A 14,760-nucleotide genomic window follows, 5' to 3' on the forward strand; every position below is an offset into this window, starting at 1 on the left:
GTCCTCAGATCCCAATGCTCCGGGAGACGCACGCTCAGGGAGCGGTTAACAAAAGTATAATGGCTAAATGGGGTAAGCTATGTTGTTATACAGAATATTCCTCACAATCCAGGGGGGTCATAACACTCATACATCCTGCATTGGGATTCCGTACCAAGGGACACGAGGCAGATCCAATGGGAAGATTTGTGTTGGTGTGGGGGGAAATGGCCGGTAGACAAATAACCCTGGTTAACACCTAAGGCCCTAATATAGACGACCCAGATTTCTATCTGAAAATACTCAACATTCTTAACAAGCACGACACAACAACTATTATATGAGGCGGCGATTTTAATGTTGCACTCAACCCCATGCTGGATATGTCAACTAATGTGGTGAGGGCACCCACGAAAACGGCGGTAACCCTAAACCAACTCCTTCCGCAGTTGTCACTGATAGACGCTTGGCGGGTGTTGCACCCGGATTATAGGCAATAGACATGTTATTCATCCGTGCATGACGGTGAATCGCATATAGACTACTGGTTTATATACTCGGACATCTCGAGCACGCTGCAGCTCTGCACGATCCTCCCCCGCACGCTGTCCGATCACTTCCCGGTGTTACTGAGCCTCGTGTTCCAGGATGTTCCCAGACCGGCGAGAAGGTGGAGAATGCCGGGAGGATTGCTGGGAGATACAAACGTGGCCGAGACACTACATGAGGAGATAACCAACTTCTTTGTAGACAACCTGGGGACGGTAGATCGGGTATCCACGGTTTGGGAAATATTCAAGGTTTGGGTTAGAGGGATCCTTATGTCCAAACCAACGGGACTCTTGAAGGGGGAGCAACGGGAACTTGAGGTGGTGGAGCGGGAACTGAAAGAACTGGAAGAGGTATATAGCCGCACTCATGATAGGGACACCCTCGCTGAAATTCATAAACTCCTTAGAAACTTCGACACTTTACCCACGAGGGAGGTACGATACATCGCGGCCCTAATGCGGGCACATCGTTACGGAGAGGGGAATAAGGCGGGAAAGATGCTGGCCAACTTGGTCAGGAATGAAAGAAATAACACCCCGATAGCCGCCATTTAAACAGCTCCAAATGTAATGGTCACAAGCGACAAGGGTATTAATGATGAATTTGTCGAATTCTATAAATCACTGTATGCGAATAGAGACCGGAAAACCCCCACTGAGATAAAAGAATACTTGGCCTCACTGGAAAACCCCCACTGAGATAAAAGAATACTTGGCCTCACTGGGTCTTCCGACGCTCCCAGACGAAAATAAATTGGCTTTGGAGCTGCCTGTCACGATAGAAGAAATCGCTGAAGCGATCAAGGATCTCACGTCGGTAAAGCCCCGGGTTCGGATGGGCTGGAGGCTGAATTCTATAAGGAGTTCCATGAGGAACTAGCCCCTATTCTACTCAGAACATGGGAGGAGGCCCTCGAACAGCATATATTTCCCATGACAATGAGGGAAGCTATTATTACAGTGCTCCCCAAGCCCAGACGCCCACCCCAGGACATGTTCTCTTACAGACCCCTCTCGCTCATAAATACCGACGCAAACATTTTTGCGAAGGTCATGGCCAATCGTATGCTACCCATAGTTCCAGCACCGGACCAAAACGGGTTTATTCCTCAGAGGTCTACTGCGTGGAACCTCCGCAGACTGTTTGGGATCATGGCACAAATTGACCCGGGCAGACAGGCGGTCGCTGTCTCCCTCGACACCAAGAAGGCATTTGACTCGGCCCCATGGGAGTACCTCTTTTCGGTGTTGGAGGCGTTCGGGGTGGGACCCAATTTTATTGGATATGTCTGTCTACTCTATACAAAACCCGGGGCTAGAATCTGTACCAACAGAACCATGTCCGACATGTTCGAACTGGGAAGGGGCACTAGACAGGGGTGCCCGTTCTCACCAATTCCATTTGCCCTAACGATAGAGCCCATGGCTGCTGCAGTTAGATTACGACACAAAGATAAGGGTATAGTTATGAAAGGCTCTAATCAGCTGATCTCACTTTATGCGGATGACACGCTGTTATATATCCGTGAACCCGACAAAAACATCGCACCCATAATGGCAGATATACGCAAATTTGCTGATTACTCCGGTTACACTGTGAACAATACTAAATCAGAAATTTTCCCACTCACCCCTTGCACTAAATGCCTGGAAATAACAGATGGCCTTAAATGGTCGGAGGGATATATTAGATATTTAGGTGTGCTGGTCTCCAGGAGCAGACAATCTTTGTTCACTGACAACTACGAAGGGGCGCTACAGTCAATTAATGCGAAACAAGTGATATGGATACACCTCCCCATCTCATTGCATGGCAGGATAGCAGTACTAAAAATGACCGTCCTTCCTAAGATACTATATCTGTTTGTGAATATCCCGATATGGCCAGGCAGGAAATTCTTCTCCAGGCTGCGATCAATGGTGACCACATTCCTCTGGAATGGGAAGACTGCTAGAATGGGGTGGGAGAAAATGGTGGAACCATATAGCTCCGGAGGCATAGCTGCCCCGGAATTTGAGCTTTATTATCTAGTTGCACAAGCGCAATTCGCGAGATATTGGTATGAGAAGGTAGAAGATGCACCTCACGCATGGAAAGAAAGACACACAGTTGCACCCTCTGATGTAAGATCAATTATTTCCGACCCACGGCATAGAGACATGTGTGAATATGATCCGGCGAGCTGCACTGTCCGGGCTTGGGGGGCAATATGTCGGAGACTTAAAATTGAAAAACCTTATAACCCGCAAATTCCCTTGTGGAATTTTCCCGGCATTCCTCCCACGTTTGATACGGACATGCAGGAAGCATGGGACCCTAATGGGGAAATGGTGGTGGGGGACATGTTCATAGAGGGGAAATTCATAAGCTTAACAGATATTTTAAGGGCCTTGGGGAGAGGACCGCTTCGGACACTCCAATATTACCGAATGAGATCAGCCCCTCTTTCCTGATGAGCCACTGTCACACCCGTGTTTACAACTGATCACAACTCAAGGGGGTCTGGGAGTCTCCAAATTATATGCATCGGTGCAGGCCCACACCCCCACAATCAACAATGTCAAAGAAAAATGGGAAACAGATTTGCAGATGCCCATTCCTGACGAGAAATGGGTGAGGTACTGTTCACTCACTAAAAAAGTCTTGCTCAATGCAGGACTACGCCAGATACAATTTAAAATTCTTAATAAACTGCCCTATACGCCGGCCACAGTGGCGAGGTTTTTACCGGACTCCTCGAGCGAATGCCCTAAATGCGGCACCCCACAAGCAGGGTCCTTCCACATGTATTGGGACTGCCCTGAGCTGCAGCGGTTCTGGGGGAGGGTAGCTGAATTGCTGGCGGAAATCACAGAAATATCCCCATTCCTGTCTCCACAAAAATATCTGTTTGGCGGTATAGGGAAGTGCTCTGAGAAGACTAGAAGACTCTTTAATGTTTCTTGCGCAGTTGCTAAAAAGTGTATCCTCCAGGCTTGGAAAAGCCCTAGACTTCCGAGCATGAACACCTTTCTACGAGAATTGACATATGTAAACGAGAATGAGGAACAATATGTACTGACTCAGTTGAGAATGAGCCGACCGAAGGACATCTGGGGCCCGTTCCGGTCATACTTATGTGAACTGCCGTCAGACAATGAAAATTCTATGTGAATATGTATCGCTGTGAAAATGCAAAATGTGCCACTGTATGATATTCTTGTTGTGTTGTTGGAGCGAGTCATGTACCTGCCACGACCTTAATAAAAAGATGTTTAAAAAAAAAAAAAGATGAACTACTGTCTATGGAAAAACAAGGTGTCGTTGAGAGGATAGAGGCTTCTTAGTGGGTGTCTCCATTAGTGGTAGTTCACAAACCGAAAGGCAAATTCAGATTATGCATAGATCGTAGATCAGCCACCAGATGTGTAATAAGTGATAGACACCCATTGCCTAATATTAATCAGATGTTAAGTACCAATAAGAATGCCAGGGTTATGAGATCATTAGATTTAAAATCTGCATATCATCAAATTGAGCTTCACCCTTTCTCTAGGACTGTAACCACATTTATCACTCCAGAAGGTACATTTCCATGTAAAAGAATGCCATTTGGACTGATATCGGCAGCTGCTGTATTCCGAAGGATTATGTATCAACTGTTTCAAGACATCGATGGAGTTTTGTATTTTCAGCAAAGAGCATGATGAGAGATTGAGGAAAACATTTTTATGAAAGCAGGTCTGACATTGAGCAGAGATAAATGCAAAATCAATTAAATGAGCATCCAGTATTTAGGACACATAATTTCTGAGGCAGGCATTCAACCAAAATCAACAATATTATTAATTTTCCAAGTCTGTCGGATAAAGAGAAAGGAATAGCTTTTTTGGGAATGGCAGAGTATTATGCTAAGTTTGTGCTTAGGTTAGCAGAGAATCATTCCACGTGAAAAGTCTGGTATAAAAGTGAGCAATGTGAGAGGGAATTCCAAAAAATCAAAAATGCGTTAACAAAGGCCCCCACATGGAGTAATTTGAATCCCAGCAAAGACAGTGTTTTAACTACGGATGCCAGTAACCATGGATTAGGAGCTGTTTTTTCTCAAAAGGATGGTAGTAAAGAAGTTACCATAGTGTTTGAGTCTAGAGTGTTAGAAACGGCTGAAAGGAATTACTCTACCATAGAAAAAGAATTGCTGGCAATAAAGTGGTCGATAGAAAAATGTCAGCCTTTCTTATGGGGTGTTAAGTTCACCATCAGATCTGATCACAAACCTTTGAGGGAGGTTCTAAACACAAAGTGTCTAGACAAAGCCTCATCAAGGATTAGGAAATGGGTAGCCAATTTACAGGACGACTATAATTGGAATGTTGAGTATTTGACAGGCATTAAAAATAAGGCAGCAGATTGATTTTTGTCCAGACTGACCAATGTTGTAGAGAATGAGGATGATGGAGATAAAGATGAAAAAGTCCTCAATGTTAGTCAGGAGGTTGTGTCTGAAAAAAAGAGTGGTGTGATGCAATATTAGTTGACCATGACTTGAGCGATGTAAAAGAAAGGTGAGAGGCAGTTATGAAGAGTTCTGAAATCAGGAGAGGAACCATACCTGATCCATTTAAGAATGTAATAGATGAGCTCCTCACGAGGGATGGGATGATTTTAAGAGGAGGCAAAATTCCTCCTCCAGCAGGAGTAAGACAGAACATTTTAGAAGTGGCGCATAAAGGTCATCACGGGATGACCAAGACCAAACTGTTAATTAGACAAGATTACTGGTGGTCAGCAATGGATATACAAGTGGAGCGGCTGATCAGGGAGTGTGCTTTTTGTGAGGATGCAGCTAAAGGATGCGTAGCTAGAGTTGAGCCGATGAATCATGTCCATCCCTTGGGAGAGAGTGGGATTGGATAGTCTAGGCCCCGTCACATGTCAAGGAGTTTGTCGGTATGGCATAGTTCTAGTCAACATGTTATCCCATTGGGTAGAACTTACTTGGGTGAAAAATGTGTATGCAAAGATGTGATTGAATTTCTTGATAACATTTTTAGAAGAGAGGGATATCCCACTTCCATTTTAACGGACAATGGTGTGCAATTTGTGGCTGAGGAGATGAAAGATGTTCTAAAAGCCAATGGTATTGAGCACAAAACCAGTTCTACCATCCAGAGACAAACAGAATAGTGGAGAGATTTAACCGAGTTATCATAAATAGCATTAAGGTAGCTTTGTCAGAAAGATCTGATTGGAGAAAGGCTGCAGCGGATACTGTGGTTGCCTATAGATTTACCCCTCATGGTACCACAGGCGTTTCTCCTTTTGAGATGTTATGTGGGAGAAAGCCCAATCCTAGAGTGTGCCCAGGTTGGCTGGGCAGAGCTTGTCAGAAAAAATTGACATGAACCTTGTGAAGGAAAAGATTCAAGATAAACACATTCTCAACAAAGAAATCTTTGACATTAGGAAGGCAGCAAAACAAATACCTATTAAAGAAGGAGAGCGGGTATGTATTAAGTGGACAATAAATAAAAGCAGTGGAGGTTCTAGGTGGTCAAAACCTATTAGAGTAGTGGAATAAATGCATGCTGGAAGACTTACAGATGGGAACATTTGGAATGCAAATCGGATATGTAGATATGCTGAAATGAATGAGGATCTTCAAGAAAGAAAGAGAGAGAAGGTTCAGAGGAAGGGAGATAGCAAATTAATTACTCATAAAGAAAATTGTAGACTAAAGAGTCGTAGAGTGTGTGGAGAGGATCAAAACGGTGTTCAAAATAAAGTGTTACCTATCAGGAAATGTGGAAGGCCTTCATTTCTAAGAGACTGTGAATTAGTAATATACCTTCTCAAAAAGCAAACAGATAGTTATCCCCACATACAACTCTTACCTGAATTGTGTTATGTATGTAAAATATTAATTAGTTAAACATATGTCCAAAATTTGACCTACTATTTTATTATATATTGTTGTTTATAAATGTGCCATTAGTTAACAAAACATGTCAACTAGTAAACCCATCATGTTGTCTACTTTATATTGTAATATTCATTTCTCGTGCATATGTCTGGTTGAATTTCTTAGTTCAATAGATACAGTGTTAGAATTAATATAGTTGCAAATGTCATTGTTCAAATAGTAAAGAAGGGAGATGTGTACCATCTTATATGCAAGCATTGCAGAGGATTAAGTATGGAATACAGAATGTGTAGGGAGAATGAGGAATCTGGAAGGATGAGGTTGAGAGTTATGTTATGAGCAGTTGGAAGGAGGAAGTGTAGCAGACCGGTGGGGCATGAATAGATCTGGAGATATGTGTAATCAAATATACTACAACTACAATCAACGTGTTGGAGAATCTTTCAGTTGCCTTCCGCCACTTTCTTCAAGTGGCCATTGATGTTTGCTGCCTCCATCGTGGCTTCTAGTCTTCTGACGTCATTGCCAGAGTGGTGGTCCACAAGTCAGTGTTTCCTGGGTATCCAGCTGTCTAGAATCCAGATCTGAAGTGACCCCTGGGTTTCCTCCAACTGAATCAAGGTAAGCATCCAGAAGGCCCAGCAATTTCAGGAACTCCTACAGTGGTCTGAGTGAATCGGAGTACAGGGGGTTAATAAACATACCCGTTTTGTCACACCCCCACCCATTAGGCATAAAGTCCTAGTGCTATCCCTCCCTTGCCTAGCCCTCAACAGTGGTGTTCTAGGCTGGTATTGTCCCCTTGGTCTCCCCTGAGGTGGTCAGATTGGAAGAGGGTCTTCTAAAGACTTTCCTCTTGTTTTTACTAAACTTAACAACACTTACAACTACTTGTTAGTTTGTTTGAGCTAACAATTGTTCAACTAAAGAGATGCCTAGCCTCCTGAAAAGGCTTTTATTGGGACTTGTAATACTAAGGGCACTAGGCCTCTTTTTCTCATAACTAAGGAGTACTTCTTAAGTTTAGAACCTTAATTATAAGCTTTTATACAGTGTTTGCTAACGCCTTTATTTTCAATCTATTTGTTCTCAAAGTGTTTAATACGTATCTGGTTTTATTATTTATACACCTGCTTTGTTATAGTTACAGTTTATTGAAAAGTGATTCTAACTGTATTCACAAGTGAAGTGTTAGTGCTCTTAGCAGAGCACACAAAGGTGAATGTGAATATATTAGTAGTAAATGTTTTAGTGTGTTATTTACCTGTAGATTTCATGATAAGCGTTTGTCTAAGGCCTAAATAACTATTTCATATACATTCTTCCTAACTTTTATTATTAAGAGTGGTCTGTGTGTGCATAACTGAACCCTTCACCACTTTCACACTCTTCTAAGTCTAAGCCTTGCTGTTCTGTCACACTACTGTGATAGAGTTCGGCTAGACATAAGTGTTTGTCTCTGTTCATCAGAATACGATGGCCTTTCAGAATTTGTAGAAGGAGTTGGGTGGTCAGATCTTTATGTCCGCCCCACTCTCAGGTAATATCATTGTATGATCAAATAAATGTAAAGAGCAGCTACGCTCCAGAAGCCCCAGCACACAACCCCATGCAGTATAAAAAGTTGTAGGGAGTGTATGTGGGTTCTAGTGCAAGCACTCCTTAATAAAGTTTTGTGAGCTCATAATTAGGTGTAAAAACACTGAACGAGTATATGTTGTTGTTTCACAAATAATCTCTGTTACAGACATACAATGACTTGATCATCACTATACTGTAATACCCTTATTGTAAGCAATGATATAATAAGGTGCATATACATCCAATTGCGAACCAGGTACGCATTCCACGTAAAATACACTGTTGGGTGTGTTCTAAAGACCAAGTTCCTGTTACACAAATATGGTAAATAACTACATTGTTGTGTGCGTTTTAGAAGGCCCTACCATTTATCTGCTAGATCAATATCTGGTGTGTTGTCAAAATCTGGTAGTATACATATTCTTAGGCCTCTAACACTGTCAGAGAGCTGTTCCAGCTCCAAAGAAAGACCCAAATATCTAGTGTATGAAATGAAGCCTCCCCCTTTGATTTGATAGGTTATTTATAGCACACTTAATACCCAGAGGTTTCTAAACGTGGACCCGGGGATCGAACCTGTGTTGCTCTGTGTCGTCTTGCTTCCAAGGCGAGCATGTTGCAGCAGACTATCCTCCTGAGAGAAAGGAAGAATGTTGCAACAAGTTACTGATGAGTGGAGAAATCAATTTCTTCTCTCTGCAACTATGCCACAGGAAACACTTATGACTCACCTGAGCGCAGCCCACAAGGTCTCACAGATTAAGTCATGCTGAAACTCTAGGGAAGTGATTGGCACAGACAGTTCAGAGATGTACACAAACAAGCAATAGTCTCCTGGCCTCGACAGTGCTTTAGGGATGACAAAGTTGCACATTTTCAGTGACAATGGTAGTGTTAATTTAACCCATTCTTACCAGAGGATTTTCTAACTGCAGATTCACACGTTGAAGGATCCAAGTGTCCCAGACTAAGGAGAGGAGGGGCAGCACGGAGGGCGAGAATCAGTATCTGGTCTTTCCATCTAATACCCATCCATCGAATTCCTATCCATCGAAATGTATTAATTGAATTGCTTTTCAATCGAAAAACATATTCATTGAATGAATTTCGATGGATAATTTCAATGGATAATTAGGGTAAGGTTTAGATTAGGGGTTAGAGTTAGAGTTGGGGTTAGAGTTGGGGTTAGGCTTAGAGTTGGGGTTAGGGTTAGGCTTACAGTTGGAGTTAAGGTTAGAGTTAGGGTTAAGGGGAGGTGGGTGTGGGAGTTGGGGCAGGGCGGACCCCTCTTCCCCCAATATACAATAAACATTAAAATGTTACAATTAGCTGGCCAGTGCCGAAATTTCAGCACTGGACAGCACCATGTAATGTTTTAACATAGAAAATAAAAGCATCGAAATGCTATCTTTTACATTTAAAAGTACATATCCATTCGATGGAAAAGTTTCGATGGATATGTACTTTTAATGTAAAACAGACTTTTGATGCATTTATTTTTGTTGGATATTTTACGATGCATTGTCTTTTCGATGCATTTTTTTCGATGCAAAGACCATAAACCATGAGAAAACACACACCTCAATGGTCTTTCTAAAATCAAGATGGTGGCAGGCTCCATTGTAACCATAGGTCACCCCCTTCCAAACCAAAATTAACACCAACACATGGCACAATCAAAAAGCAGCCCAGTCCTCAGTACGCAGGTGTTCCCCATATCATTATGGACCACCTGTTAAGATGGATTTCTGAACTCTGTCCTGGAGGGGCAGAGGTTCAGAAGGCCAGCCTAGTTTCTTGGAACAGGGTAACCTCTGGACAAGCCAGACCAATCAAGGTAGCGATCGCTGCGGTCAAGACTAGGTCTCAAGAAGGGTGAGGGTGACTGAAAGCCTGCAATGAGCACACAAAGCAAGGACATTTACAAATTACTCCAAGCAGGTGTTCTATTAAAAATATAGACACATTTATTACAAGGCCTCTGTAACATCGACCATACTAAAGAATCACGGTAAAACTCAAGTAAACCAACACATCACAATCAAATACAATATATATACAATTACCAAAGGGTCTAAAGAGTTAGAAGCACGAAATATGCAGACCACCTAGATGGGGAGGAAAACAGGCAGTGCAAGTAATCGTTTAGACCCAGTTCGCCTTCAGAGGCCACCTAACTAGAAGGAAGTCCAAGCCCTACGAAGAGTAGAGCCTTGTGCTCAAAAGTACCTGCACACGCTGGTGCCAACGGGCCAAGGGGAGTCTCTTCAAGGAAATCAGGCAGTTCAGAGCGGTGAAAAAACGAGGACGAACAGATCTCCGCTACTCAAGCACAGCTTCCACTTGTGGGCAGAAGCAGAGCGCAAGTGCGAAAAAGGCGTGCTGTTTAACACAGCGAGGAAAAGCTACAGGCTACTGCAGGAGAGCGACCAGTTCCTAGCCTTGCTAGTCACCGGTCCCCGATGCAGGCAGACCCAGGCTTCTACGCGCCAGTTTCAGGGCTGGCAGGTTCGGGTATGAGCAGGGGACGTCTCAGCGTTGTGTAGATTCCGCGGCGGCAGAAGTTAGAGTTGAGGATGTCCCAAACACAGTGAACCCGCACAGATTGTTACCACAGCAGGGCAACGAAGCGGCTGTGTATATTTTAGCCCAATGTACACTTCTCACTTCAGACCTGGGAATGCCAAGTGTACGAATCGTGTGAGTGTGTCAAGGACTCGGAATACAGCAGCAACCGGACGGCGATGACATAGCAAGACTCCTGGGTAGGCTGGTCAGCCCACTGGATGGCCCAGAGACGCTTCCGAAGGCTTACGTGCAGGAGATGATGAAGATGCCGAGAATAGTTGTTCCCACTATTCCAAAGGGTCGAAGTACCAGTACAGGCCTTCTCGTTCGATCAGAGGCAGAATGGTTTCGCAGAGCGACAGCAGTGCAGAGGAGCAGTCCTTCAGCGGGTCACCAGCGATTCCTCGGTTCAGCCCTTTGGTTGCAGGATACTTGGCTCCTGTATCCGTTGTTCGTGAGAACTCAGGAGATCGACATGGTAGCAGTGTTTCCAGCCTCCTCTTATCCAGAGTACCCTTTGCGCCAAAACGGAGAGGACCCAATGGGAGATCTGCTCACAAAACACTCACACCATACGTGGACCTATCATGGACCACTGTGGTCCCAGGCATTCAAGACACACTAGACTCTCTGGCACCCAGGATGTGTATTGGGAACAGACATCCCAGCCCACATCCTGGAGGCGCACAAAAGGCCTGTAGAAGCCCGCAAAAACATCTGTGTTTTGTGGGAAAGTACATGCCCAAATAAGGAAGGCCCTCGGTCGGCTCGACCTGGGGAAGGTGAAGGGGGCAATACGGTCAGCGGGCAGGACAAAGAGCCTCGTGCCCTGGCCATTTTGGGAGCCAGGCCACCATTTTGGGCTAAGCGCGAGAAACGCGCTTAAACAGACAAAAGGAACTCAAAACACAAAGAAACGATCGCTGCCACCAGTCCCGTCCGTGATTCACTTGCACCGTTCGTTAACAATCCAAAGAGAGTGTCTAGGGCCTGTAGAGTGACTAGAGACCCAAGAGAGCAGTAGCTTAGCTTACAGTGCCCTCTTGTGCCATGTTGCGCCATGTTGCGCGAAAGCTGAAACATGATAAAAGAACTACGGAAAACAACGTTTCCCGGTACGGACTGTCTTAAGGGCATGTCAGTTTCCCCTTAAGAATGGAGCGAAAGCCCAGAGGAGTGTGGCGGAAGGCTGCGCTTCTCTGGCAAAATCTAGATCAGGGTGAAAGCAACAGCAAAAAGTTTAGGGGTTGCCACATGGAAGGAAAATTACCTACAATTAAGAAATCTTTCCTAACACCACCAAATGATAAAAAGCTGCCAGTTCAGTCTGGCAGGGTGTGTAGTTCGAGTAAAAGTTGAAGGAAGGAGGTGGCAGAGTGGCAGGAGAGAGAGGAGTACTGAGGGGCATGCATGAGGACAGAATTGGGGGTTCAGAGAGAGTGGGTGGAGATTGGTGGAAGAGGGAGTGTCATCTAGGAGAGATTTGGAGATTCGAGGGGAGAGTCTGTAGGAGATTGGAGGAACATTGGTGCGCATCTGGAAAGAAAGTGGGGAGGTTGTCAGAGAGACACCATCAAGAGTAATGTACAAAGAAGAGGAAAGGAGATGTTTGTCCTTAACAAGGGCAGTGAAGAGAAATAGCAGGAGGGGAAGATACAGCCGATACACCAGAGTAAGGGGGAGAAGAACATGCCCCCTTCTAGAGAGAAACCGCAGGGAGGTTCTAGTAGACCAGGTTGATCCCAGGAGGAACATGGAGGTGGTGAGAGGAGATCCAAGACAGCGCAATCTCCCTCGGGAGATTATAAGTGTTGTCATCCTACAATTCCTTTGTGGCCAATGTCAGAACAAAACTCTTTTCTTTTTCCTGTCACAATTCAATAATGTCACTAATTGTGAATGTTTCTCCAAGCACACTACATGTAGGCCATTGATCTTAAGTCACATGAAAGCAACCCTTATACCTAATTTAACCTTGTTCACGTAAAGGTGAAATGGTATGAATCAACATCACACTCACACAAACTCTGTGTACTCATTTAATCTTGATTAAAAGCCCACTTAATCATACGTGTCTAGTTAAGAAGTACACACAAATTTTGAAGCAGCACAATTAGTTATTTTAATTCCTTGTTTTTGTAAGATTTCTTGCATTTGGCTCCACTAATGCTACTATCCAACAATATTTAGTTAGGGACGGGCTGCAACTGAAGAGATGCCAAGTTTCTGCAGTGAATCCATTCATCATTAAACTGTCAATGCTCCGTTTGTAGATTCAGTCATTCCTTAATTATTTCCATTTTATTTCAAGCAATTGCTTCTGACATTTCCCACATTTCCCAATGAATCCCTGATGCAAATATTATGCCCATTAACTCCATCTGACATATATCCTATGATCCCATTCTTCACTTTCGGTCTTAAAAGCAACCCTGCCACTGCTTTCGAGCAGTATGCTTTACATCGCCTGCAACACATTGGCCCCATAAATGCTGTTCACAAAACCTCCACGACACAGCCCACAAAATATGATAAAGGCCACATTCAGGGAGACTGGTTTAAATGCTTACAGCATGTTAGCAGCTCTTAAGACTTAGTACAGGAACATTAAGGAAGGTCGCTGTTCAGTTCTTTCCAGAAAACTGTCTCTAAAGTAGCATTGTTTAAAAAAACAAAAAACAATTTGTACTGTTTTCTTGAACACACAACATACACAACTGATGACCTTCCAGTTCACTGTCTTTTCACTGTTACAATCGCAAATACTACACACAAATTGTTCCAGACAATAAGAACGGAAATCAGTAGTAGCATTGTACTTTATTTACAACCCTGGATCAGTACAAAGTATTTTAGATTTACAGTACCCAACACCCCTCTTTTTTACTTCACAGTTCCATACCTGCACAGAATATGCGTAGCTGCTGAACTGGAGAAACAAGTTGCAAGTGTGTTGTGAAGAGATCCACAAACGCTCCAGGGTAGACTACAAAGATAAAAATCCCAAAGCCATTGAGACGAACTTGTTCTCTAAAAAAAAAAAAGTAAACAAGGTAACATTTGAGAAAATCTTTCATCAGGAATTAGATACATACAGTAAATAGTCTGTGCGTGTATTCAGCTGCAAAGAGATGGCTATTTTAGAATGAGTCCACTGGCCACTCCTCCAACAGAAAACAGAAGCAGTGTTCAGAGAAACTCTTCTCATTGTATGGCTTAAATGTTATTGATGTTTTTAGTAAATTATATGTATTTATTAACGGGACAGGCATGTACTTTAATCATAGCATAAAAAATCTAGTGCATCCATAAAGCGCATGTTGGTAAAAAGGTTAAAGCAGTTTAAAATAAAAATGAATACCGATTCATCCCAGAACTAACTAATTTTCATAGTACGTATTCATCACTAGTGGAATTAGTGTGTATACTATAACATGCAGATTTCCTTCATTAGTGCCGCAAAAGCAAAAGCCAGCACAGGCGGGCATCCATTTCACAAAATGGATGCGGCGCACATGTGCTTGCTTTTGCGAATTTTGAGCTTGGAATAGCTCAGAATTTTACATAGGAAGTTTAAAAGAAAAAGTGCTAGTATTTTAAGTCGGATGGATTGTCCACAACAACTTAGAGTCCAACACTGAGGAAAATCTCCATCTGAACAATTTACCTTGGTATTGTCGAACTCATTATACACAAGGGAGAACAAGGCTCTTTTGATCACAAAAGAACATACAATAGATATCAGATTTGACAGGAAGTACTGAGCTACTTACAATGGGGTGAGTTTGGGTGACATTCTGGCCAGGTTGCGGAGGGTGAGGGGGGTTGGGGTAAATGGCACAGTCACCAGGGACAATACATGGGTGGACATACATAAATTAAGGGCAATCGACATTTGACATTTTTAAATGCAGGTAGGCTGTATGGCCAGCTGTGTTAGGGATGCAACCATGACGGATGAAGGACTAGAGTGGAGTCAGAGAAAGTGAGGGACAGAGGCAGGTTAGAGGAGAGAAGCAAAATATAGCTTGAAGGCAGATGATAGGTTAAGAGGGTAACTCAGGCGAGGAGGTAAGCTTTCAGTTTGGTTTTTAACAAATCGGTGTGGACTGTTTCTCCGATGTCTGGGGGAAGAGAATTCCATGCAAGTGGAGCAGGAAGAGAGAAAGAGCAGAAGC

General features: G+C 43.5%; 1 protein-coding gene across 2 annotated transcripts in view; it reads right to left on the reverse strand.

Annotated features, from left to right (window-relative positions):
• The window catches only part of MBTPS2 (membrane bound transcription factor peptidase, site 2), a 471,718-nt gene that overhangs the window by 314,987 nt on the left and 141,971 nt on the right, over positions 1-14,760 (reverse strand). For both annotated transcript variants that reach the window (XM_069640675.1, XM_069640676.1), the window contains exon 5: positions 13,485-13,612. In XM_069640675.1, the coding sequence (XP_069496776.1) occupies positions 13,485-13,612 (128 nt within the window). The remainder of the gene's footprint in view (positions 1-13,484; positions 13,613-14,760) is intronic.

The sequence above is a fragment of the Ambystoma mexicanum genome, chromosome 7q (genome assembly GCF_040938575.1).
Source record: "Ambystoma mexicanum isolate Mex_15411 chromosome 7q, UKY_AmexF1_1, whole genome shotgun sequence".
NCBI classification, from domain to species: Eukaryota; Metazoa; Chordata; class Amphibia; order Caudata; family Ambystomatidae; genus Ambystoma; species Ambystoma mexicanum.